We start from the raw sequence: 26,032 nt of genomic DNA, 5'->3' as shown, positions 1-26,032 counted from the left end.
TATATATGTATTAAGCTCAGAACTACATTAATTGTTAAACAACAACAGATCTAAGGAAGTTAACCAAGTCTGTATCTGAACATTGATAAAACGAAAAGCAGACTTTCATCAACAGGATTACAAACCACTCCCAGCTAAGGATCAACTTTTCAAATTGCTTACAGAGTAGACTTAAACTCTTATAAATTTCCAACCATCTTCTGGCGAATCAATCCATTTTAGACGAGCATTGGGTGGAGTAATCATCAAATGCGCGGGGTAGCGCAGGGATGGTTGGAGATTCATTTTTAAAAATTCCACCATCACTTCGCGATATTTGATTCTTTCGGTATAAGTCTCTGGGGCATAGTCTTCCACTATACGAATCTGGACTTCATTATAGATTAACTTATCCCTTTTCCTCGCATTCTGAAGAATAGCTTCTTTGGTTGAAAAATAATGCAAACAGAGAATAACAGGACGTGGTTTAATTCCAGCTGGTGATTTAATTTCGACTGATGATTTAAGATGTCCATTTCGGTGGGCTCTGTCCAATATTGGACGAGCTTCAAGAATGTCACCAAAAAGTGAATATAATATGTTCGAAAAGAACTTAAGTGGCTCACCGGTTTCCATATTTTCAGGCAAACCCAGTATACTTATATTCGTCCTGCGACTTCTGCTTTCCAAATCAATTGTTTTCTTCTTAATCCTTGATAGTTCCGAAGTATTCTCATTAATTTTCTTTTCCATAAAAGATATCTTCAAATCCTGTTCCTTAATAAATTGATCCATTAATTCAAAATCTCTTCCAATTCTGTGATTGCTCTGCTTAAGCGTCTGATATTGATCTTCCAGACTCTTCAAATACTCCTGAATAACAATGATGGTTTTTTCAAACAATTCATTAGCTTTCATCAGTTTATCCATTTTGGTATCCAACGTACCGATCTTCACATTCATAGCTTCCATTAAGGAGAACATTTTTTCCAGAGTAGAAACTTCCTCTGATTTCTCCGTTTGCTGCAGTTCAGGAAGGGTTTTGCCACTATGCAATTCAGTTCCAGCCATCGTATTTAAACTGTAAAATCTTTCAGCAAGTATAATAAATCTTCAAACTTAAAACAGCTCTAGCAGTGGAAAGTAAGTTATAAAAAAATGGAGCTAAGACAAAAAGATGTCTTGCTCCATGCGCTGTCAAGTGGAGACTCCGGCAATTATATTATCCTTGCCTTTAATGTGAGTTATCATGAGATCATATTCCTGTAAAATCAAACTCCAATTCAACAACTGTCTATTTTTTGTTTTTCACCTTACTCAAGAACACCAATGGATTATGATCTGTATAAACCACAAGTTAGTTTCTGAGCTGGGTAAACATGCACATCAAAATACTGCAAAGCCAAAATAAGTGATAATAATTCCTTCTTGATGGTGGAATAATTTCTTTGATGCTCATTGAATTTCTTGGAAAAGTAAGCCACAGGATGGTCAACATCATCATAATCATCCCTTTGTAGTAACACTGCTCCTGCAGCTTCATCACTGGCATCTACGGCTATGGAAAATAGCTTTGCAAAGTCAGGTGACTTGAGCACAGGTTGGTGACATAAGATGGCTTTCAATTTATCAAATGCCTCCTGACAAGGCTCTATCCAAACAAACTTTTCACCCTTCTTCAGGAGGTTAGTCAATTGGAGAACAACATCAGCAAAGTTCTTACAGAACTTGTGATAATATCCGACCATTCCCAGGAATCTTCTAAGTGCTTTTTTACCAGTTGGAATGGGAAACTCAGAAATTGCCTGAACAGGAGGCAACCTGCCTTGACCTACAACATAACCAAGGAGCTTAGCTTTTCCAACCTTGTCTACACAATCATCCACTCTCGGGATGGGATAAGCATCTGTTTTTGTTATAACATTCACCTTTCTGTAATCAGTGCAAAACCTGATACTACCATCTGGTTTAGGTATCATAACACAAGGTGAGATCCAATCTGAAGTAGAATGCCTAATAATACCATTTTCCAACTCAATCTCTTGTTCAGCAAGTCTACACTTTTCAATATTCATGTGATACGGATACTGTTTTATAGGTCTGGCATCACTGGCACCTACATCATGTGAGGCTACTGTGGTTCTTTTTGGAACATCAGGAAATAAATCCTGAAATTTCATGATCAACTGCTTCACCTGTTGCCACTGCTGTGGCTTTAAATGAGCCAATTTCTCATCAAGATTTTCCAAAATAGTTGAATTTGTCAATCTGGCTGAAATAATGTTTGATTTAAAATAGGCCTCAGATGGATCAGCTAGTAAATTCCCAGAGTTCAGATTCATTGTTATTGACAGCAACTGTCACAGCTGCTGTCTGTTTCTCATGATACAGCTTAAGCATGTTTACGTTGCAAAACTGCATTGGCCTTCGTCTCTCTGGTGTTTTGACTACATAATCCACACCATTGATTTTAGACACAATTTCGTAAGGACCATGAAACTTAGCTTGCAATGGGTTTGTTTGCACAGGGAACAAAACAAGTACCTTATCTCCCAGCTTGAATGACCTCATTCTGGCTTCCTTATCATAACAAGTTTTCATTCTTTCCTGGGCTGATTTTAAATTTTCCCTTGCTAAGTTGCTAGCCCTTTTCAATCTATCTTTGAATTTTAAAACATAGTCCAACAAATTAATATGCAGGTCATTGTTAATCCATTGCTTTTTTAATAATGCCAAAGGACCTCGGACCTGGTGTCCAAACACAAGTTCAAAGGGGCTAAAGCCTAGGGACTCTTGCACTGACTCCCCTACTGCAAATTGAAGCAAGTGAACTCCCTCATCCCAATCCTTCTCATTTTCAATACAGAATGTCCTAATCATGATTTTGAGGGTAGGATGAAATCTTTCTAAGGCCCCTTGGGATTCTGGATGGTACGCAGACAACGTAATTTATTTGGCTCCCAGTTTGTAAACTATCTTGCTGGAATAATTCTGACATAAAATTACTTCCTTGATCGGACTGGATTTCTTTAGGCAAACCAAATAGGGTGAAAAACTTTATGAGAACCTTCAACACAGTTGGAGCTCTTATATTCCTGAGGGGTATTGCTTCTGGAAATCTAGATGATGTACACATGATGGTTAGAAAATACTGATGGCCAGCTTTAGTTTTGGACAATGGGCCAACACAACCCACAATAACTTTAGAAAAGGGTTCACCAAATGCAGGAATATCAGGTGGTCTCCACTTCCTCATTAACACTCCATCCTTGAAAAGTACCCAACTGGTACTTTTTCAATCTCATCACCTGGGAGAGCTTTTTCTCTCAAGGCTGCAATCTCAGGGTCTCTGGTCTGTTCTGCTATAAACTGCTTCCTGGACAGAGACAAATCTTTATAGTCAGCCCTAATACAAGGATCCTGTTCCAATAATGACGGAAGGAAAGTCACTGACGGGTCATCAAGACCTGAGTCCCGATTTGGGCTATCATGGGTAGCAGAACCATGCTGCACAGGACCATCCGCACTGGCAAGCTTCTTTGCCATAGCTCGAGTTACTGCACAGGATGGATAAACATTAGAATCCATCTTTGGGTCATCAGTGTTTGGCTTAGTCGTCAGCTGCACTGCAGGGACAACTTTACCACCTGCCAGGTCATTCCCTAACAACAAAGAAACACCTGTCACCAGTAAACTGGGCCGTAGTCCTATCTTAACCAGTCCTGAAACTAACTCTGACTTCAAAATTACCTTGTGCAAAGGTACAGAAACAATGTCATCCCCAATGCCTTGAATAAGATTTACCTCACCAATGGCAGTCTCATCTCTAAACTCTAGAACATTGTCTAACAAGAATGACTGAGAAGCCCCAGTATCTCGAAGAATTTTCACTGGTACCGGGGAGGACCCTTCGTTCACTGAAACAAACCCCTCTGACATAAAAGGAATGAATTCTTTCCTGACCACGTCAGACATCTCAGCCTTTGATAGCCTTCATCAGAAGGTCTGGAACCCTGTGGGTTTATAGGTGTTTCAAAGTGTTGAACACAGGCATCTGGAATTGCCTCCTTTTCCTTCTTCTTCCTTAGGAGGAAACAGTTAGCCATAACATGACCAGGTTTCCCGCAATAGTGACAAGTAGGACCAGAATGTTTCTCCTTCAATTGTTTCCCTTCATCCTTACCTTTGTCACTAGACCCAGATTTAATTTCTGGTTTACCCTGACTATCCGTGCTACCCTTGTGGAAGGTCTTACTTGGGGCAAACTTAAACTTGTGGGTTAGAGCAAACTCATCTGCTAATTTAGCAGATTCTTGTAAAGTGGCAGCATCCTTCTCATCCAAATATGTCTTTATATCATATGGGCACACCTTTTAAACTCTTCAATTAAAATCAACTCTTTCAATTTGTTGAAGTCATCATCCACAGTTTTAGATGTGCACCATCATTCAAAACACACAGACTTCTCATAAGCAAATTCCACATGAGTCTGGCTCACAGATTTCCTCAAGTTCCTAAACCTTTGCCTACAGACTTCTGGAAACAGTTCATAAGCTTTAAGCACAGCCTGTTTTACTGTCACATAATTAGCTGCATCGTCAACTGACAGGGCAGAATAAGCCTGCTGAGCCTTACCCTTAATTACACTCTGTAACAGGAGAGGCCAACCGTCTCTTGGCCACTGTGGGTTCTGAGCAACTTTCTCAAAATGCTGAAAGTACTTATCAACCTCAGCCTCATCAAACGGAGGAACCAATCTAACTTTCCGACTGGCAACAAACTTATCCCTAGAGCCAGAAGTTTACCTCTCGAGCTTTTACTTCTCCATCTCAAACTGCCTTTGTCTTTGTCTTTCCTCAGCGTCTAGCAGCCTTTATGGGAGTTTGTAGGACAGGAGACAATATGGTGAAGTGGGGTTTAAAGACTAGCAGATCCTGTGAGTGTGGCAAAAGGGTGCAGAACATTGAACATACTGTGGGGACCGCCATCCCCAGCGGGCAATGTTCGGAGCAGGAAGCGGAGTGAGAGGCATCAGAACAATAGGGCTTTAGCTTAATGGGCTTAGGCGGTAACGGGATGAGGCGAGGTAGGTTTACCTGTGTTATTTGCGGAAAGGAGGAAGTATGTGTGTGAGCAACACACATCAAAGTTGCTGGTGAACGCAGCAGGCCAGGCAGCATCTGTAGGAAGAGGTGCAGTCGACGTTTCAGGCCGAGACCCTTCGTCAGGACTACATGTGTATGTATGTGTAAGTATGTGTGCGAGGCCAGTTTTCTGTGCTCGGTGTCAGATGTGGGAGGTCCTGGAGTCTCCCAGCCTCCTGGACGGCCATATCTGCACCAGGTGTGTCCAGCTGCAACTCCTAGGGGACTGAGTTAGAGAACTGGAGATGCAGCTCGATGACCTTCGCCTGGTCAGGGAGAGCGAGGAGGTGATAGAAAGGAGTTATAGGCAGGTGGTCACACCGGGGCTGCGGGAGACAGACAAGTGGGTCACAGTCAGGAGAGGGAAGGGGAAGAGTCAGGTACTAGAGAGTACCCCTGTGGCTGTACCCCTTGACAATAAGTACTCCTGTTTGAGTACTGTTAGGGGGGACAGCCTACCTGGGGGAAGCGACAGTAGCCGTGCCTCTGGCACAGAGACTGGCCCTGTGGCTCAGAAGGGTAGGGAAAGGAAGAGGAAGGCAGTAGTGATAGGGGACTCTATAGTTAGGGCGTCAGTCAGGCGATTCTGTGGACGCAGGAAAGAATCATGGATGGTAGTTTGCCTCCCAGGTGCCAGGGTCCGGGATGTTTCAGATCACGTCCAAGATATCCTGCAGTGGGATGGAGAACAGCCAGAGGTCGTGGTACATATTGGTACCAATGACATAGGTAGGAAAAGGGAAGAGGTCCTGAAAAAAGATGGCAGGGAGCTGGAAGGAAGTTGAGAAGCAGGACCACAGAAGTAGTAATCTCAGGATTACTGCCTGTGTCACGTGACAGCGAGAATAGGAGTAGAATGAGGTGGAGGATAAATACGTGGCTGAGGGATTGGAGCAGGGGGCAGGGGGCAGGGATTCAGATTTCTGGATCATTGGGACCTCTTTTGGGGCAGGTGTAACCTGTACAGAAAGGACGGGTTGCACTTGAATCCCAGGGGTACAAATTTCCTGCTGGGGAGGTTTGCTAAGGCTACTGGGGAGAGTTTAAACTAGAATTGTTAGGGGGTGGGAACCGAACTGAAGAGACTGGGGAAAAGGAGGTTGGCTCACAAATACAGAAAGCTAGGAGACAGTGCGAGAGGGAGGATAGGCAGGTGATAGAGAAGGGACGTGCTCAGACGGACGGTTTGAGATGCGTCTATTTTAACGCAAGGGGTATTGTGAACAAAGTGGATGAGCTTAGAGCGTGGATCAGTACTTGGAGCTATGATGTTGTGGCCATTATGTCCTGGATGGCTCTGGGACAGGAATGGTTACTTCAAGTGCCGGTTTTAGATGTTGCAGAAAGAACAGGGAGGGAGGCAAAAGAGGTGGGGGCATGGAACTGTTGATCAGAGATAGTGTCATGGCTGCAGGAAAGGTGGACGCCATGGAGGGATTGTCTGCGGAGTCTCTGTGGGTGGAGATTAGGAACAGGAAGGGGTCAATAACTTTACTGGGTGTTTTTAATAGGCCGCCCAATAGTAACAGGGATATCGAGGAGCAGATAGGGAAACAGATCCTGGAAGGGTGTAATAATAACAGAGTTGTCGTGATGTGAGATTTTAATTTCTCAACTATCGATTGGCATCTCCCTACAGCAAGGGGTTTAGACGGGGTGTAGTTTTTTAGATGTGTTCAGGAAGGTTTCTTGACACAATATGTAGATAAGCTTACAAGAGGAGAGGCTGTACTTGATTTGGTATTGGGAAATGAACCTGGTCAAGTGTCAGATCTCTCAGTGGGAGAGCATTTTGGAGATAGTGATCATAATTCTATCTCCGTTGCAATAGCATTGGAGAGAGATAGGAACAGACAAGTTAGAAAAATGTTTAATTGGAGTAAGGGGAATTATGAGGCGATCAGGCAGGAAATTGGAAGCTTAAATTGGAAACAGATGTTCTCAGGGAAAAGTATGGAAGAAATGTGGCAAATGTTCAGGGGATATTTGTGTGGAGTTCTGCAGAGGTACGTTCCAATGAGACAGGGAAGTTATGGTAGGGTACAGGAACCGTGGTGTACAAAGGCTGTAATAAATCTAGTCAAGAAGAAACGAAAAGCTTACGAAAGGTTCAAATAGCCAGGTAATGTTAGAGATCTAGAAGGTTATAAGGCTGATAGGAAGCTGCTTAAGAGTGAAATTAGGAGAGCCAGAAGAGATCATGTGAAGGCCTTGGCAGGTAGGATTGAGGAAAACTTCAAGGCATTCTGCAACTATGTGAAGAGCAAGAGGATAAGACGTGAAAGAATAGGACCTATCAAGTGTGACAGTGGGAAAGTATGTATGGAACCGGAGGAAATAGCAGAGGTACTTAATGAATACTTTACTCACAACACGCTGGAGGAACTCAGCAGGTCGGGCAGCATCCTTGGAAAAGATAGGTCGACGTTTCCAGGGATGCTGCCCGACCTGCTAAGTTCCTCCAGCATGTTGTGAGTGTTGCTTTGACCCCAGCATCTGTAGATTATTTTGTGTTAATGAATACTTTACTTCAGTATTCACTATGGAAAAGGATCTTGGTGATTGTAGTGATGACTTGCAGCAAACTGAAAAGCTTGAGCATGTAGATATGAAGAAAGAGGATGTGCTGGAGCTTTCGGAAGGCACCAAGTTGGATAAGTCACTGGGACCAGATGAGATGTACCCTAGGCTACTGTGGGGGGTGAGAGAGGAAATTGCTGAGCCTCTGGCGATGATCTTTGCATCATCAATGGGACAGGAGAGGTTCTGGAGGGTTAGAGGGTTGCAGATGTTGTTCCTTTATTCAAGAAAGGGAGTAGAGATAGCCCAGGAAATTATAGGCCAGTGAGTCTTACCTCAGTCGTTGGTAAATTGATGGAGAAGATCCTGAGGGGCAGGATTTATGAACATTTGGAGAGGTATAATATGATTAGGAATAGTCAGCATGGCTTTGTCAAGGGCAGGTCATGCCTTACGAGCCTGATTGAAATTTTTGAGGATGTGACTAAACACATTGATGAAGGAAGAGCAGTAGATGTAGTGTATATGGATTTCGGCAAGGCATTTGATAAGGTACCCCATGCAATGCTTATTGAGAAAGTAAGGAGGCATGGGATCGAAGGAGGCATTGCTTTGTCGATCCGGAACAGGCTTGCCCACAGAAGGCAAAGAGTGCTTATAGACGGGTCATATTCTGCATGGAAGTTGGTGACCAGTGGTATTCAGGAATCTGTTCTGGGACCCTTACTCTTCATGATTTTTATAAATGACCTGGATGAGGAAGTGGAATGATGGGTTAGTAATTTTGCTGATGACACAAAAGTTGCAGGTGTTGTGGATAGTGTGGAGAGCTGTCAGAGATTATAGCAGGACATTGATTGGATGCAAAACTGGACTGAGAAGTGACAGATGGAGTTCAACCCAGATAAGTGTGAAGTGGTTCATTTTGGTAGGTGAAATATGATGGCAGAATATAGTATTAATGGTAAGACTCTTGGCAGTGTGGAGGATCAAAGGGATCTTGGGGTCCGAGTCCATAGGACGCTCAAAGCAGCTGCGCAGGTTGACTCAGTGGTTAAGAAGGCGTATGGTATATTGGCCTTGATACTTTTACTTTATTGTCAAATTATTGTTGAATTGAGTATAAGAGCAAAGAGGTCCTTCTGCAGCTGTACAGGGCCCTGGTGAGACCACACCTGGAGTACTATGTGCAGTTTTGGTCTCCAAATTTGAGGAAGGACATTCTTTCTATTGAGGGAGTGCAGCGTAGGTTCACAAGGTTAATTCCCGGGATGGCGGGACTGTCATATGTCAAAAGATTGGCGCGACTGGGCTTGTATACTCTGGGAGTTAGAAGGCTGAGAGGGGATCTTATTGAAACATACAGGATTATTAAGGGATTGGACACGCTGCAGGCAGGAAGCATGTTCCCGCTGATGGGTGAGTCCAGAACCAGAGGCCCTAGTTTAAGAATTAGGAGTAGGCCATTTAGAACGGAGTTGAGGAAAAACTTTTTCACCCAGAGAGTGGTGGATATATGGAATGCTCTGCCCCAGAAGGCTGTGGAGGCCAAGTCTCTGGATGCTTTCAAAAAAGAGATGGATAGAGCTCTTAAAGATAGCGGAATCAAAGGTTATGGGGATAAGGCAGGAACTGGATACTGATAGTGGATGATCAGCCATGATCACAGTGAATGGCGGTGCTGGCTCGAAGGGCCGAATGGCCTACTCCTGTACCTATTGTCTATTGTCTATTGTTGCCAAACAATTGGTACTAGAACGTACAATCATCACAACGATATTTGATTCTGTGCTTCACACTCCCTGAATTACAAATATTAAGTATTAAAAATATTATAAATAGTTAAAATTAGTAAATATTAAAAATTTAAATTATAAATCATCAATAGAAAATAGAAAAATGGGAAGTAAGGTAGTGCAAAAAAACCGAGAGGCAGGTCCGGATATTTGGAGGGTACGGCCCAAATCGTCGATTTGAATTTAGGAGCCGAGAGGTAATGTTGCAGCTATATAGGACCCTGGTCAGACCCCACTTGGAGTACTGTGCTCAGTTCTGGTCGCCTCACTACACGTAGGATGTGGAAGCTATAGAAAGGGTGCAGAGGAGATTTACAAGGATGTTGCCTGGATTGGGGAGCATGCCTTCTGAGAATAGCTTGAGTGAACTCGGCCTTTTCTCCTTGGAGCAACGGAGGATGAGGTGACCTGATAGAGGTGTATAAGATGATGAGAGGCATTGATGGTGTGGATAGTCAGAGACTTTTTTCCAGGGCTGAAATGGTTGCCACAAGAGGACACTGGGTTAAGGTGCTGGGGAGCGGGTACAGAGGAGATGTCAGGGGTAAGTTTTTTACGTAGAGAGTGGTGAGGGTGTGGAATGGTCCACTGGCAATGGTGGTGGATGCGGATACGATAGGGTCTTTTAAGAGACTTTTGGATAGGTACGTACATGGAGCTTAGAAAAATAGAGGGCTATAGATAAGCCTAGTAAATCCTAAGGTAGGGACATGTTCGGCACAACTTTGCGGGCCGAAGGGCTTTTATTATGCTGTAGGTTTTCTGTGTTTCTTTCTATGTTTCTGTGTTCTGAGCAACTGCCCATTCTCACCTGATTTAGCTGACACTGACCTGCTCAACATCAACCAAACAAACAACACTAGAGTGGCTGGCTGTCTGGTGTGACAAGCTATGATGATGATGACTTACTGTGACCCCCATCGCATACCCTCGCCACATACCGTGACCCCCCCCCCACCGTGTATCCTCACCACTTACCATGACCCCCCCCCATGTATCCTCACCATTTACCAGGTCCGCCCACCGTGTATCCTCACTACATACCATGACACCCCACCACTTACCCTCACCATTTACCATGTCCCCCACTGCATTCCTTCACCACTTACCATGTCCCCCCACCGCTGCATTCCTTCACCACTTACTGTGTCCTCTCTCTGCATACCCTCGGCACTTACCGTGACCACCCCATAGAGTTCCCTTAACACATAATGCAGGTAGTCCTTCTGCAGCGTACCTATTTCGTCAACACGACCTTCCCCTCCACCAATCTTTGTACCATCTGCAAACTTGGCAACAAAACCATCTATTCTATTGTAAGGGGGTTTCGACTTTTATGTTACTGCAGAGGCTAAATAAAATGGCGTCTTTGTTATGTTAATCTGGGGAATGCGGCTTTGTTGTGTTAAACACTGAGAAAGTTTGCGCTAGCAGTTTGTTTTGGTTTAGAGTGTGATAAGAGGGTGCTATTAACCAATTGGGATAGTTGTTATCGTTTTGGTGTATTTGAAGATACTGTATGCGTGGGGTTTTGGGGCAGAAGGCGGGAGAGTGAGACAGAGGATGGACAAGATGCTGTGATGTCCGCTAACGGGGTCGGACCCTGAGGAGGGCGTTCGGCGAGGAGACGGAGACGGACTCGTGTGGAGCGTCTGGTCGACCACCGTTGTTGGTCCCAGGCGGCCGGTCAAGGTGGTCCGAGGGGTCGCAGGGTGAAGAAGAAGGTCCTTGAGCTCCAACTGTTTTGTGCACGAAGAGATTGAACTTCGATAAGTGTGGAGCCTTTCATTTTCCTTTTATATTTTATTCTCTCTTAATTATATAGTTCCAGTAATATCTATAAACTGTAAATCATTTAATTGCATCTGGTGTATTGTCTGTTATTTGGGCGGGGTGGGGTACCTCACACAGCATCCACACAAACTAATTACCCAGTTTGGCGGGGCCGAGGCTGTTTCCCTAGATGACAGCGAGCCGAGCGACCCTGAGGGTAGCCGGGTGGGCTACATTGTGGGGGCTCGTCTGGGATTGAGTCTGTTGGTATGCTGTGTGGGTGCCCTGTTTAAATCTGTAATGTGTGTCACTGTGGGTTATTTGCTGGTTATTGCTGGATACGTTGTGGGTGCGGTCTTTGTTCGAGTTCAGGCTGGCATTGACCAGTTGGAGGTGGCACTCGGGGCTGTCCATGCGGTTGGGAGAGGGAGGAAAGAGTGGTCTGATTTGAAGGTGGGGACTGCGAATAAATGTTCTAACTCTGGCAGGCTCCGCCTGGCGCTTGGGATAGTGTCCACCCCAAGAGGGACGGAGGCGTGCGAGACGCGGGCGGAGCGGATCTCTCAGTTGTTAGATGAGTGGCAGAGTGCTCGGTGGAGGGAGAGCGACAGGGATTGGTTGAAAGTTTGAGTAGGCGGGCTGGTGACAGTGTCAGAGCTGTCAGGTTCACTTACACCGTAGTGACAGCTGTCAGTTATTTGAAAGAGGGGGGAAAGTTTTCAGTGTGTCTTCTCTGGCTAGGAGGGCGGCTAAATTGCTTGTAGTGCCAGGGGGATCATTTCAGGGGATCAGTTGTTCAGCTGATCAGAGAGGTGTCGGGAAACTTAGTGGAGGCCCAGTGGGGGAACAGCTTGGGGTCTCTGGGGAAGCACGTTCCCAGCAATGTACCAATGTACTTCCGAAAGGAGGAGACCCTATTCCTGAAGGCTTAGAGGGACCACGCCCCAGGGTGTCGTTACGGATAGAGGGAAGCAATGCTAAAGCCATCCTTGACCCCGGGGCGCAGGTCAAGTTGTTGTACAGTTTGTTTTACAACCGGTGTCTGAAGCATTTACCCTTGACAACCACAAGGGCACCACAGACCTTGGGTACTAGTGGCAGTAGTTATCCAGAAGACGTTGATTGGTTAATGACCCTGGAGTTCATGGAGGCATTGTCTGGGCACCCAGCGTGTCGAGTTGCTTCTGAGGACGTGTGTAGCAGCCTTGAGCCAGTACCGAATTTAAATGAGACCCAGCGGTGGTACGGCTTGGGGAAAGTAGCTGAGGGTGAGACCCTCTTAGTAGATGCTTCGAACTACCATGAGGGAGGGGAGTTGACCGCTGAAGACACCTCACTGAGAGAGAGGTCGCAGCAACTGGGCCAAAGCGGCGTGGAAGGTGAAGGCAGTGGGTGTGTGGATTATGCGATGTGGTTTAATGTGCTGTATCTGAGGAGTGGATGTTGCCGGATCCCAAGGAGTGCGGCTGTTGAACGGAAGACGGCCGTTACTAGTTCCCTGGGATTATTCCGATCCGAAAAGATGCCCAAGGGCATATCCGGAGCCCCTGCATCCCTCCCGCGAGGCATAAGGAAGATCATGGGGTAAGTGAAGGTGTCTGGAGTTTTAACATATGTGGATGACCGCCTAGAGCTTGGATTTGCCTGGGGGGACTATGAAGTGAGGCGAGTGGCTGAGCCTGGGCGACCGAAGCGAAGTGTCAAATATGGAGGACATTTTGGCCGGAGGAGATTGGTGCAATGTGAGAAAAATGACCCGACATACTAGTTGAACTTCCTGGTGTTGGGACAGATGGTGGTGGACCGGGGGATGGAAACCTAGGTTGTCAATCTAAATGAGACACGGGGAAGAGATGGGATTTGCACCACACTGCGGTCATGTACTGATGAATTAATCCAGCGAGAAGAGACAATGACCCACCTTCGAAGGGATCAGCAGAAACTCAAGACGTCGATTCAGAAAAGATTGGAAGACTTACAAGTTGGGGAAGATCAAGGAAGTGTTTCTGACTAAGGCCAACAGAAAACCGAGAGCCCAGAGAGGGGAGTTTGACTACACTCCCGAGGAGGTGAAGAAATGGAGGACAGATCTCGGAAAAGGGAGGCGGATGCTTGAAAGGAACCTGAAGATGACAATCACGAGTTTAAATGAAGTAGAAAAACTGAACGTTGACCTGGAAGACGCCCTCAGGAAGAAACCACCGGAGGCTGAACATCCGTTAACTGCTGCTTTTCAGGTCAGGGTGGAAGAAGCTGGTGGGGTAACTGCGACCCAGATTGAGATGGCCAGGAACCCAGAGTCAGAACTGCTGTGGCTGTGGCGAGAGTTGAAGGAGTCCCCGAAGAAGCTGACGTCTCGACTGCAGGAGGCTGAAGGGGTAGCCCCGGCTAAATGTTTCAGTTTGGAGAAACTTAAACAGCAGCTACCGATCGAGGGAATGAGGAAGGATATGGATTCGAAGGATGATGTGTTGCATGTGTGGTACATGCTGCCTTTCACTAACTTCCCCGTGATTGAGAAAGAGACCTTTGGCCCTTCTTCCGCTGAGTCAGGTGTAGTGGGGAGGGCTAGCTGTGGGCAGTCTGAGTTACGGCAGGATCAGGAAGGAGGTGAGGCGGGGCCCCGGACACGGGACAGGGGGCTCCAAGCTGTAGTGGTGGCCCGAGTGAGAGAGGAGTTGGCAAGCAGGCCCGAGGTATCCCTAGTAGTGTCTGAGCCTTTTGGGTTTAGGTGAGGGGGTACAGAGGTCTCGGAGGGTTAAGAAGCTCCCAGATAGGTTGGCCTATGTAGCGCCCGTGGGACGGGAGTAAGGTCCACTGTTTGGGGAGCACTGTCACTGTGTGTATCTGCGTATGTGTGTGTTGTGTGTCTGCAGGACTGGTTGGCGAGTTATTTAGAAGTCATGAGGACATGACTTTATTTGGTGGGGGGAGAGTGTAAGGGGGTTTCAACTTTTATGTTACTGCGGAGGCTAATTAAAATGGCGTCTTTGTTATGTTAATCTGGGGAATGCGGCTTTGTGTGTTAAACGCTGAGAATGTTTGCGCTAGCAGTTTGTTTTGGTTTAGAGTGTGATAAGAGGGTGCTATTAACCAATTGGGATAGTTGTTATCGTTTTGGTGTATTTGAAGATATTGTGTGCGCGGGGTTTTGGGGCAGAAAGCAGGAGAGCGAGACAGAGGATGGACGAGGTGCTGTGATGTCCGCTAACGGGGTCGGACCCCGAGGAGGGCGTTCGGCGAGGAGACGGAGATGGACTCGTGTGGAGCGTCTGATCGACCACCGTTGTTGGTCCCAGGCGGCCGGTCGAGGTGGTCCGAGGGGTCGCAGGGTGAAGAAGAAGGTCCTTGAGCTCTAACTGTTTTGTGCATGAAGAGATTGAACTTCGATAAGTGTGGTGCCTTTCATTTTCCTTTTATATTTTATTCTCTCTTAATTATATAGTTCCAGTAATATCTATAAACTGTAAATCATTTAATTGCATCTGGTGTATTGTCTGTTATTTGGGTGGGTGGGGTACCTCACACAGCATCCACACAAGCTAATTACCCAGTTTGGCGGGGCCGAGGCTGTTTCCCTAGAGGACAGCGAACCGAGCGACCCTGAGGGTGGCCGGGGGGGCTATGCTATCATTTAAATTGTTAATATACAGCATAAAATGACGTGGTCCCAACACCGACCCCTACAGCACACCACTAGTCACTGGCAGACAACCAGACAAGGATTCTTATATTCCCACTCGTTGCCTCCCACCAATCAGCCAAGGCTCTAACCATGCTAGTAACTTTCCTGTAATACCATGGGCTATTAACTTGGTAAGCAGCCACACGTGTGGTACTTTGTCAAAGCCCTTCTGAAAATCCAAATATACAACATCTCCTGTATCCCCTTTATCTATCCTACATGTAATCCCCTACATGAAAGAATTCAGCAAGATTTTCCCTCAAGGAAACCATGCTGACTTTGTCCTAACTTGCTCTGTGTCACCAAGTACTCCATACTTGTGAACCGGAGTGAAGGGATGGGAAGGAAAGTCAAAAAGCAAAGATGGCATGCAGTCAGACTGTCAGGAAGGGCAGGTAGCTAATATGACAAAATTGCAGCCAGCAGGGAGAGTATCAGTGCATCAGGAATGCAGAATCAAAAAGGGTAGCAAATACAGTACTCAAGGGGATATATCTCAATGCATGGAATATAAGAAATAAGGTCGATGATCTTGTTGCATTATTACAGATCATCAGGTATGAGTATACAAGATATTAAGAGGAATAGATAGAGTGGACAGCCAGCGCCTCTTCCCCAGGGCACCACTGCTCAATACAAGAGGACATGGCTTGAAGGAAAGGGGTGGGAAGTTCAAGGGGGATATTAGAGGAAGGTTTTTTACTCAGAGAGTGGTTGGTGCATGGAATGCACTGCCTGAGTCAGTGGTGGAGGCAGATACACTAGTCAAATTTAAGAGACTACTAGACAGGTAGATGGAGGAATTTAAGGTGGTGGGTTATATGGGAGGCAGGGTTTAAGGGTCGGCACAACATTGTGGGCCGAAGGGCCTGTACTGTTCTATGGTCTATGATGTTGTAATTGGGAGCTGCTCCAGGTCTCTAACACCAGCCCAAGGAGCTGCAGCTGGATTCACTTCACGCAGACGTAGTTCCCTGGGAGACTCTGGGTCTCCCAGGACTCCAACATCTGGCATGAAGAATACACAGTGGCCATTTAAACTATACTAAGTACTTCTGACACAGTAAAGAAAAAGGAAACTTGAACAGAAACTTACCTGGATAACTTACTTAGGGCTGATGCCTCTTCCAAGCTGAAGCCTCCTTTGAGCTAAAGCCTGACACTCCCACTCTCACTACTGGTCCTCTCCTAACAATGGCCACCCTGCCTGTCCCTTCTGTACTTTTATTTACTCCTCTCTTACCATGTTCCCCCACTGTATTACCTCACCACTTACCACGTCCTTGCACCGCATGCCCTCACCACTAACTATGTCTCCCCCACTGCATACCCATATCACTCAATGTGTCCCCCACTGCATTACCTCACCACTTACTGTGAACTCTCACCGTGTTACCTCGCCACTGTAAACTCCCACCGTGCAACCTCACCACTCACCGTCAACTCCCACTGCGCTACCTCGCCACTCAGTGTCATTCCACTGCGCTACCTCGCCACTCACCGTAAACACCCACCGCGCTACCTCGCCACTAACCGTAAACTCCCACCGTGCTACCTCGCCACTCACCGTAAACACCCACCGTGCTACCTCACCACTCACCGTAAACTCCCACCGTGCTACCTCGCCACTCAGTGTCCTCCCACCGCGTACCACCACTTACCATTTCCTCCCAGTAAATATCCTCACTACTTATTGTGTTCCACACCATGTACCCTCACCACTGACTGCATTCCATGTCCCAAAACTGCCCACCCACCACTTACTGTGTCCTGTCACCACAAACCACATCCCTCACTACTTATCATATTCCACCACCGTGTTTCACGATTCCCCAAGTGCAAACCACATCTCATCTACTTAGAGTGGTGCTGACTGCTCTTCTCACCCCCATTACAGTGGTCTTCATACCCAGAGCTGTACCTGAGCCCCAGTGTGAAACCATCCCATCCACAGAGGTGATTTCTCCAGCACTGCGCACTGAGGGTCATGCCTTCCCCAACTGTGGGGACCACCCTTCCCTATCACAGACTGTGGCTTTCCCTCTCCAATACCATCTCTTTGTTTTCTGAGAGTCATGCCTTCCCTGACCATTCCCCCATCGCTGCCTGGGGCTGCTCCTCCCTGAGGCTGCTCCCAGCTCCCAGATGCCCAAGGATAACATCATCTTCTGTTTGCATTTCAGTCTGGATGTCTTTTTCCACTGGCTCTTTGACACCAACTTCCTGGATGAGGCAGAAGTAAAGTTCCAGTAAGTTTCCACTCTGTGATTGTGTCTACTCTCTCTAGCATTTCTGTGCATGCATCAGCCTCTGGCAAATACAACAATGACCTCCAGTTAACCATCTTATAAACAGCCCAAAGTGCATGTAATCTACTCTCAGTGACCTGATTTTCTATATAGAACCTTTTGCAATTTGATCCCAGCCTGTAATCCACTCCAGGAGATCTGTTATTCTCTATATAGATACCCCCAAACTCCTGGATTAGAACCCAGCCTGTAGCCCACTCTTAATATTATTTATTATTTATTTCTTTAATTTTTTTTGTATTTGTGCAGTTTGTTGTCTTTTGCACTTTGGTTGTTTGTCTTTGTGTCTAGTTTTTCATTGAATCTGTTGTGTATTTACTGTAAATGCCTTCAAGAAAATTAATCTCAGGGTAGTATATAGTGATATACATGTTTTGATAATAAACTTACTTTGAATTTTGTAAGCCACTGCTGGGGCTCTATTATTCTCTATATAAACAATCCAAATACCTGGATTTAAATTCCAGTATGTCACTCACTCCCAGTGAAATTTCATAAAGATGCCCAAATGCCTGGGACAGGACCCAGTCTGTAAGCTCCTCACACTCCTGGATATCTGTAATATCCAAGAACGCTGAGCCTCTTGATGAGATCCTCCTCCTGAATATCCACTTTGGCGTGTGATTTGCTGTTTCCTTCTCTTGCAGATGTGTCTTCCTGCCGGATAACGGTGCTTTCTTTGTGAATTACGTGATTACATCCAGCCTGATCGGTACTGCAATGGAGTTGCTGCGTATCCCTGGGTTGCTGGTGTACACTGCAAGACTTCTATTTGCTAAATCAAAGGCGGAGCAGATACATGTGAAAAAGGTAAAGACCCCTGTCAGCAACCCTCCCAATGGGGAAATGATCAAAGGGCTTATTGTTTGGATGAATTGAATTGAACTGAATTGATGTTATTACTTACATCCTTCATATGCGCGAGGAGTAAAAATCTTTACATTACATCTCCGTCTAAATATGCAATATTCAATTTATAGTAATTCATAATAAATAGTATGTACAACAATATAACATAGAAATACAGTTGTGTCAGCATGAAGTAATCAGTCTGATGGATGGTGGAAGAAGCTGTCCCAGAGCCTGTTGGTCCTGGTTTTTATGCTGCGGTACTGTTTCCTGGATGGTAGCAGCTGGAACGGTTTGTGATTGGGCTGACTCAGGTCTCTGTAGGGTCCTGCGATTAACAGAAGTACAATTCCCATACCAGGAAGTGATGCAGCCAGTCAGGATGCTCTCAGTTGTGCCCTGTAGAAAGTTCTTGAGTCCTGGGTATGACTCTAAACTGCAACCGGTGATGAGGCTCTAATTGGGGACTTTCAGAGCTTTGGGGAAAGTGGAGTTACCCCTTAGTCATTCATTGCTCCCAGGGCCGCTCTGACCCGGAACGGTAACACTTGGAAGGGTTCCTGCTCAGGATATGAGCAAAGGCCGACGGCAGATCTGGCAGGTTCAGTAACTGAACTTATGACGGAGAAGGCGGATGAGCTAGGACCTCAAATGTCAACGGCTATAGTACAGGCGGATGAACATTTGGGAAGAGAAATAGCGATTTCTTTAGTTCACCCAACAGAAGGCAATAGCAAGCCACAGTTGCTAGATACTAGGTTTCCTAGAATCTATTTGCTAAGAAAACCATGGTCAAACTCACAAAATGTATCACACAACAACAACGTCAAGAAGATCTTCAAGACAATTCTGAAGATGCTTCGCTCAGTAGGGTTGATTCTGGGCAGCAGGGGATCCCCGACCATCATCAAGCTACTGCTCATAAAATTCAAGTAACACAAAAGAAAATTATTGCCACTTGAAATTTCCCCCGGGATCAATAAAGTATGACTATGACTATATCAAGCAGAAAGATTGGACAATGTGATAAATGAAAAGGAAAGGCTAAAGATTAACATCATGGGAATTAGCGAAGTTCATTGGATAGGTGCTGGAACATGTCAGAATAGAAATAAAATACTAATTTATTTTTGTGGAATATCCCATACTAATGGATTAGGAATTCTTATGGATGAAAACAAAAAGTGTTTTAGGACATTGGGCAATATCAGAAAGAGTTCTCCTTATTAGATTCAGAGGACTACTATTTGATTTAGCAATTATACAGGTATATGCACCAACAACAGATGGAACAAATGAGGATGTACAATTCTATGAAGAGCTTGAACAAGCAAAGAATGGATGCAAATCTCAAGATATTGTTATTGTCATGAGAGATCTAAATGCTAAAGTTGGGCAAGATGCTGATGGAAATACCATAGGAAAATTTGGCCTAGGGGAAAGAAATGAAAGAGGTGAGAAATGGGTAGAATGGTGCAAGATGAATAATCAGGTCATTATGAATACCTACTTTAAAAACCATCCAAGATGCTTATGGACCTGGAAAAGTCCAGGTGATAACATCAGAAATCAAATTGACTTTATTACTATAAACCAAAGATTTAGAAACTCAGTGACTCAATGCAAGACAGATCCAGGCGCAGACTGTAATAGTGACCATAACCCAGTAGTATGTCATGTAAAAGTAAAACTTAAAAAACTAAAGAAGCAAAAACCTGAACAATCCCTTGTCACAAGTAATTAAAGAAGAAAACAAGACAAAAATTTACAATTGAAGTAAGGAATAGATTTCAAAGTCTAGAAATAAAGTCTGTTGAAGATGATAGCAATCATGTAGAAATGAAGTTTAATTCTCTAAAGGATGCCTTGGTAGAATCAGCAAAGTCAGTAATTCCTAAAAAAGAAAAAAAGCACAAAGAATAAATGGATGATAGATGAAATCAAAAATCTAATGGAAGAAAGGAGACAGAAGAAAGCAAATCCTATAGAATACAAGTCCTTAGATAAAAAAGTTAGAAGCTTATGTCAAAAAGCCAAAGAAGAATGGTTAAACCAGGAATGTGAGCAAACAGAAAGAATCCCTGTTACTGATCCAAAAAGGTTACATCAACAAATCAAGAATATCACTGGTAAAAAGCTCCTCTGTTCTTCAGGTGGATGTTTGAAAGCAAAGGACGGTACCATTATCATGAAAAAAGATGAGATTATTAACAGATGGACTGAGTATATTTAGGAATTTTTTGAAGACGATCAACGCAAAAAACCAGAAATTAAGAAAAACATTGAAGGTCCAAGTATTTTAAAATCTGAAGTTCGTAATGCAATAAATAAGATGAAGAAAGGAAAGGCAGCAGGTCGTGATGAATTAGTAATAGAACAAATTATCACCCTAGAAGATCATGGAATTGAAAAACTTACTAATTTAATCAATAACATTTATGAGATTGGAATAATACCAGAAGAGATGAAAAAATCAGTATTTATCACTCTTCCTAAGAAACATAGAGCAATAGAGTGTGAATTACATAGGACCGTAAGTTTAATGAGTCATATCACCAAGATACTTCCAAGCATTTTGATGATAAGTGCTAAAAGTAAGATGCAAGCTGAAATAGGTAAAGAAAAATGTGGTTTTGTGAAAGACAGAGGTACAAGAAACACAATATTGATGTTAAGGATACTATCAGAATGAGCTATTCAAGTGCAAAAAGATTTGTTTGTTTGTTTTATCGACCACAGAAAAGCATTTGATAAAGTGAAGCTCAATAAGTTATTTGAAATATTATAGGAAACTCTAGATCTAGGTTCAAAAGACCTCTGCCTAATCAGAAATCTGTACTGGAAACAAACTGCCGCTGTAAGAATAGATGGAGAAGTGAGTCAGTTTACGAAAATCAAGAGAGGCATTAAGCAAGGGCGTGTTTTCTCCCCTGATTTATTTAATGTGTACAGTGAAACAATATTACAAAAAATAAGAGACATCTTGGGAATCAAAGTTGGTGGTGAAAACATCAATAATTTCAGATATGCAGATGACACTGTGTTAATTGCAAGTACGGAGGAAGAACTTCAGAACTTAATTGATATAGTTGTTGAAGAAAGTGTAAAAATGGGTCTATCTATCAATTGCAAAAAGACAGAATGTATGGTGATATCCAAAAAGAAGGAGAATCCTATCTGCAGGCTGAGAATAAACGGGGAAGACATAAAACAAGTACATAACTTGTGCTACTTAGGAAACTGGGTGACATCAGATGGCAGGTGCGACATAGACGTCAAAAGAATAGGGATGGCAAAAGACACCTTTACGAGAATGAAGAGTATACTGACCAATACTAAACTAGGCATGACAACCCGCCTCAGAGTACTGAAATGTTACGTTTATCCAGTTATGTTATATGGCTCAGAATATTGGGCAATATCTAGTAACATGAGGAAACAAATTGAAGCAGCAGAGATGTTGCTTTTGAGGAGGATGCGAAGAATATCATGGACGAAACGAATATCTAACAAGGATGTCATGAACAGAGCAAACACAAAAAGAGAAATAATGTATGAGATCATGAAAAGGCGACGTAACTTCAGTGGACATGTGATTAGGAAAGAGGAGCTAGAATGCACGGTAATTATGGGAAAAATTGAAGGGAAGAAAGCAAGAGGAAGACAAAGACAAATGATGATGGAGACAGCAGCCAGAGAATTGGAAATGAATACTGTACCAATGAATTGATCCACTTGCCTGAGACAGGAGTGTGTGGGCCATGGCAGTCAAAGCTCAGACTGGGTATGGCACCTGATGATGATGATGATGATGATGATGATGAGAAAGTTCTTAGGATTTGGGGGCCCATACCAAACTGTTGTGCTCTTTTCACCACACAGCCAGTATGTTCAGACCACATGAGATCCTCGGTGATATTTATGCCAAGGAACTTAAAGGTGTTCACCCTCTCAGCCCCAGGTGCATTGATGTCAATAGGGGCTAGCCTGTCTCCATTCCTCCTGTAGTCCACAATCAGCTCCTTTGTTTTTGTGACATTGAGGAAGAGGTTGTTTTCTTGACACCACTGTGTCAGGGTGATGACTTCTTCTCTGTAGGCTGCCTCGTTATTGTTTGAGATAAAGCCAATCGGTGTATTGTCAGCAAATTTAATTAGCAGATTGGAGCTGTGGGTGGTGACACAGTCATGAGTATACAGAGAGTAAAGGAGGGGGCTTAGGACACAGCCCTGAGGGGCACCTGTGTTGAAGGTCAGAGGGGCAGACCTGCTGGCGATCGACAGGAAGTCCAGAATCCAGCTTCACAAGGCAGGGTGAAAGCCGAGTTCTCTGAGCTTCTTGTCAAGCCTGGAAGGAATTATGGTGTTGAATGTTGAACTGTAGTCCAAGAACAGCATTCTCACATAAGCATCCTTCTTCTCCAGATGTGTAAGGATGGTGTGTAGAGCTGTGGCTATTGCGTCGTCTGTCAATCGGTTGTGTCAGTAGGTGAATTGTGGATGGTAGCATGCTGCAGATGTAGTCCTTGACCAGACTCTCAAAGCATTTGCTTATTGTTGAAATGAGTGCAACAGGACACCAGTTGTTCAGAAATACTACCTTGGTCTTTTTAGGTACTGGAACAATGGTGGTTGTTTTGAAGCAGGAGGACACTCTACTTTGGGAGAGGGAGAGGGAGGTTAAAAATGTCTGTAAACGTACCTGCTAGTTGTGGCGCGCACACTCTGAGTACTCGCCCTGGGATGCCGTTGGGTCCCGCAGCCTTGCAACTGTCCACTCATTGGAAACACTTGCATACTTCACCCTCCAAGATGACCAAGCTGCAGGTCGCATCAGCTGTAGGTCTCCTCAGGGGCTCAGTATTGGCAACATCAAATCGAATGTAAAAAAGATTTAGCTCATCTGGGGGACAGGCAGCGATGTTAGAAACTCCACTGTGTTTAGCTTTGAAGTCTGTGATGGTGTGCTGACCTTGCCATAAGCTGCATGTGTTTTTGGTGGAGAGTTGAGTCTGAATCTTGTCCCTGTATTGTTGTTTCACTGCCTTGATGACTTTGCACAGATCGTAGCTGTATTTCTTGAGTGTGTGCATTCAGTGGATAAAGAATTCCCTTTTCTCTGCATTGCATTGAAGGGCTGAAAGGAGTTGAGCACAGGGAGGTGGGAATAATGGAATGAGAGGATTTTAAAATGGAGGGAATGATTCCAACCTCAGCAGGCCAAAAGGATCTGAACTTTTATTGCTGTAAGTCTAAGTTCATGGGGGGGTGGGGGTGGAGGATCAGGGGATTGTGAATATTTAAAGGATTGCTCAATAAATTCCACCCCTCTCTCTATCATACACCACTGCACACACCCCCTTCCTAACCTCACCTCTCTCTCTGTCCCCCCAGAATCAAGCCTATGAGTACCAGTTTGGATTGGAGTATGCTTGGACCATGTGTATACTTGCTGTCGTGATGACCTACAGTATCACATGTCCAATTATCGTACCCTTCGGTAAGTGTCTGTGTTCTACGAATTACGTCCATAGCCAATACCTCCTTCCTGAGATACAGTGATCAAAGCAGAATATAATTATTCCAGATACTACATAACTAGAGCCTTATGTATCTTTCACCCTTCATAACCAATACACCCAAAAATGGCCATCTTGCATAAGCCAGTCCCATCATCATCCAGTTCTATTAGCCAGTCCTTTACCCAGTCCTTATCATCCATCCACCTGGATTTGAAATGTTGTTTTCTTCAAGTTCAAATGAATTGTCATTCAACCATTCACATACATATATGCACCTAAACAAAATGTTGTACCTCTAAGGTCAAGTTGCAAAATACAGTACATATAGTTACAATCCAGCAAATACAGTCACAAAATAATATGAGCAAGTCCCTGATTGGCAAGGCCTGAAGATTGACAGGTTGACATAAAATGTAAGGTGCATATTTGTGTAAGACAGTATAATGATACTGGCATGATTATATTAAAACAAACAGCTGTGTAACTATGTAGGGCTGTGGGTAATCCTAGGTAATTTCTAAAGTAAGTACATCTTCAGCACAGCATTGTGGGCCGAAGGGCCTGTATTGTGCTGTAGGGGTTCTATGTTTCTTAAATATGTGAAACAGCAGCAATAAAAGATGAAAAGTGTCTGTGAATTGGAGCATGTGGGAAGGCGTTCAGACAGGGTGTACACGTGTGCCGGGTGGCACACATTCCCTTATTTCCTACTCTCTCATTAATTTATGTGAAAGCAAGTCCGATCTGGTGTTATCAGATCGATTTCCCACTATCAGTCACTTTGGCTCTGCCCACTCAGTCTACCTACACTTTGTATCTTCTTGCTCTTCCATGTCACCCACTCCTAATTTACTGTCACTGGTGGTCTTGGAGAGACAGGAGTGCTTTCACCCAAATCTTGAATAATAGTGCTGAAACATTAGGGCCCAGTAAACTCGAGGTTCTGAGTTATAGAGAGGCAAGTGTTTAATTCCAAGGACTGATTTTGTAGAGATGTAAAAAAAAATTATGAGGGCTTTTGATAGGGTGAATACACACAGTCTTTTCCCAAGAAATGGAACTAAAAATTAAAAGGCATAGGTATAATGTGAGAGGTGAAAGACTTAAAAGGGACCTAAGGGGCAATGTCTTCATGCTATACAGTGGATTCCAGTTAATCATTTATTTGGAACAACCTCCATGAACAAAAACTAATCGAGAAAATAGCCCAGGTTCCCTTCATTTATTTGAAACAATTGGGGTAGGGGACTGCTTAGTTGGGGTAGGAAACTTTTGCCAAATTGTTTCTAACTAGTGTCAGATGTGTGCACTTGTGTGGCTGCTAAACACTACATGGTGCTTAGAGCAAACAGTTTTTAAATAGTGCCAGATATGCATACACTTGTGTTCAAAACGCAGTGATTTTCGTCACTGCTAGTTGTCAAAAAATAAGCAGTAAAACAATTCAGAACTGACTTGCACTCTGCGGTTTCAAGCACTCAGGCTTGGAGATGCCAGAAATGACCAGCAGTGAAAATGAAATGACAATTTGAAAGTATCAGCAAACATCTTGAATGTTACAATGAAAATGAAGATTTGAAGGATGCGATCATTGATGGCATATCATTGTATGAAGGCAGTACATTATCTGCATGAGATGTCTGCACTGATTTTGTTCATTTATAGTTAATTATAAGAATGTGGTGTTCTCTGTAGATAATTATTAGGAGCTAATACACAGTTTTATAATACTGTAAATACTGTAGTAGTATTGATAGTGTTGTAATTTATTCTGTATTTCATTTAAATGCTTAATTTGTTACTCAGTTAAATGATAGTTGGTCTTTTTTATACCTTTTTAACTATCTTTTGGAGGAGTTTTCCGGTGGCCTAATCAAAGCAAGGTCAATGAAAGAGATTTAAAAAGGAGCTTTTGCAGGCTTCTGGCATTTTCTGGCAGCCCAATTAAATTGCAATTCATTAGCAAGGGCAAAGAACATAAGGCAGGGACAAGCCGAGCAGCCATTGTATGAGTGGATCAGTGTTAGTGTGGAAGGCTTTGGTTCATCAAGCTTTGGTAAGAACAGCCTTAAGTGAGGTAAGTATCTGGTAGGTTTCTCCTTCTTCATTCCCTGTCTGCTACTGCATAGTTAGAGCAGTGAGAATGGCTCCAGGGGTTATGTTGCGTTCTTTGTGTGAGATGTGGGAACCCTGATGGCCAACACAAGAGGGCACAGTTTTAAGGTGCTTGGAAGTAGGTACAGAGATGTCAGGGGTAAGTTTTTTTACACAGAGAGTGGTGAGTGTGTGGAATGGGCTGGCAGCGATGGTGGAGGCGGATACGATAGGAACTTTTAAGAGACTCCTGGATAGGTACATGGAGCTTAAAAAAATAGAGGGCTATGGGTAACCCTAGGTAATTTCTAAAGTAAGGACATGTTCGGCACAGCATTGTGGGCCGAAGGGCATGTATTGTG

At 44.1% G+C, this 26,032-nt stretch overlaps 1 protein-coding gene across 9 annotated transcripts in view; it reads left to right on the top strand.

Annotated features, from left to right (window-relative positions):
* Positions 1 to 26,032, top strand: part of tmem63c (transmembrane protein 63C) — a 342,578-nt gene that overhangs the window by 249,796 nt on the left and 66,750 nt on the right. For all 9 annotated transcript variants that reach the window (XM_063042821.1, XM_063042830.1, XM_063042849.1 and 6 more), the window contains 3 exons: positions 17,081 to 17,146; positions 17,854 to 18,016; positions 23,449 to 23,554. In XM_063042821.1, the coding sequence (XP_062898891.1) occupies positions 17,081 to 17,146; positions 17,854 to 18,016; positions 23,449 to 23,554 (335 nt within the window). The remainder of the gene's footprint in view (positions 1 to 17,080; positions 17,147 to 17,853; positions 18,017 to 23,448; positions 23,555 to 26,032) is intronic.

The sequence above is a fragment of the Mobula hypostoma genome, chromosome 1, assembly GCF_963921235.1.
Source record: "Mobula hypostoma chromosome 1, sMobHyp1.1, whole genome shotgun sequence".
Lineage (NCBI taxonomy): Eukaryota > Metazoa > Chordata > Chondrichthyes > Myliobatiformes > Myliobatidae > Mobula > Mobula hypostoma.
The sequence above is the reverse complement of the archived record's forward strand: the minus strand, read 5'-3'. Positions and strand labels throughout refer to the sequence as shown.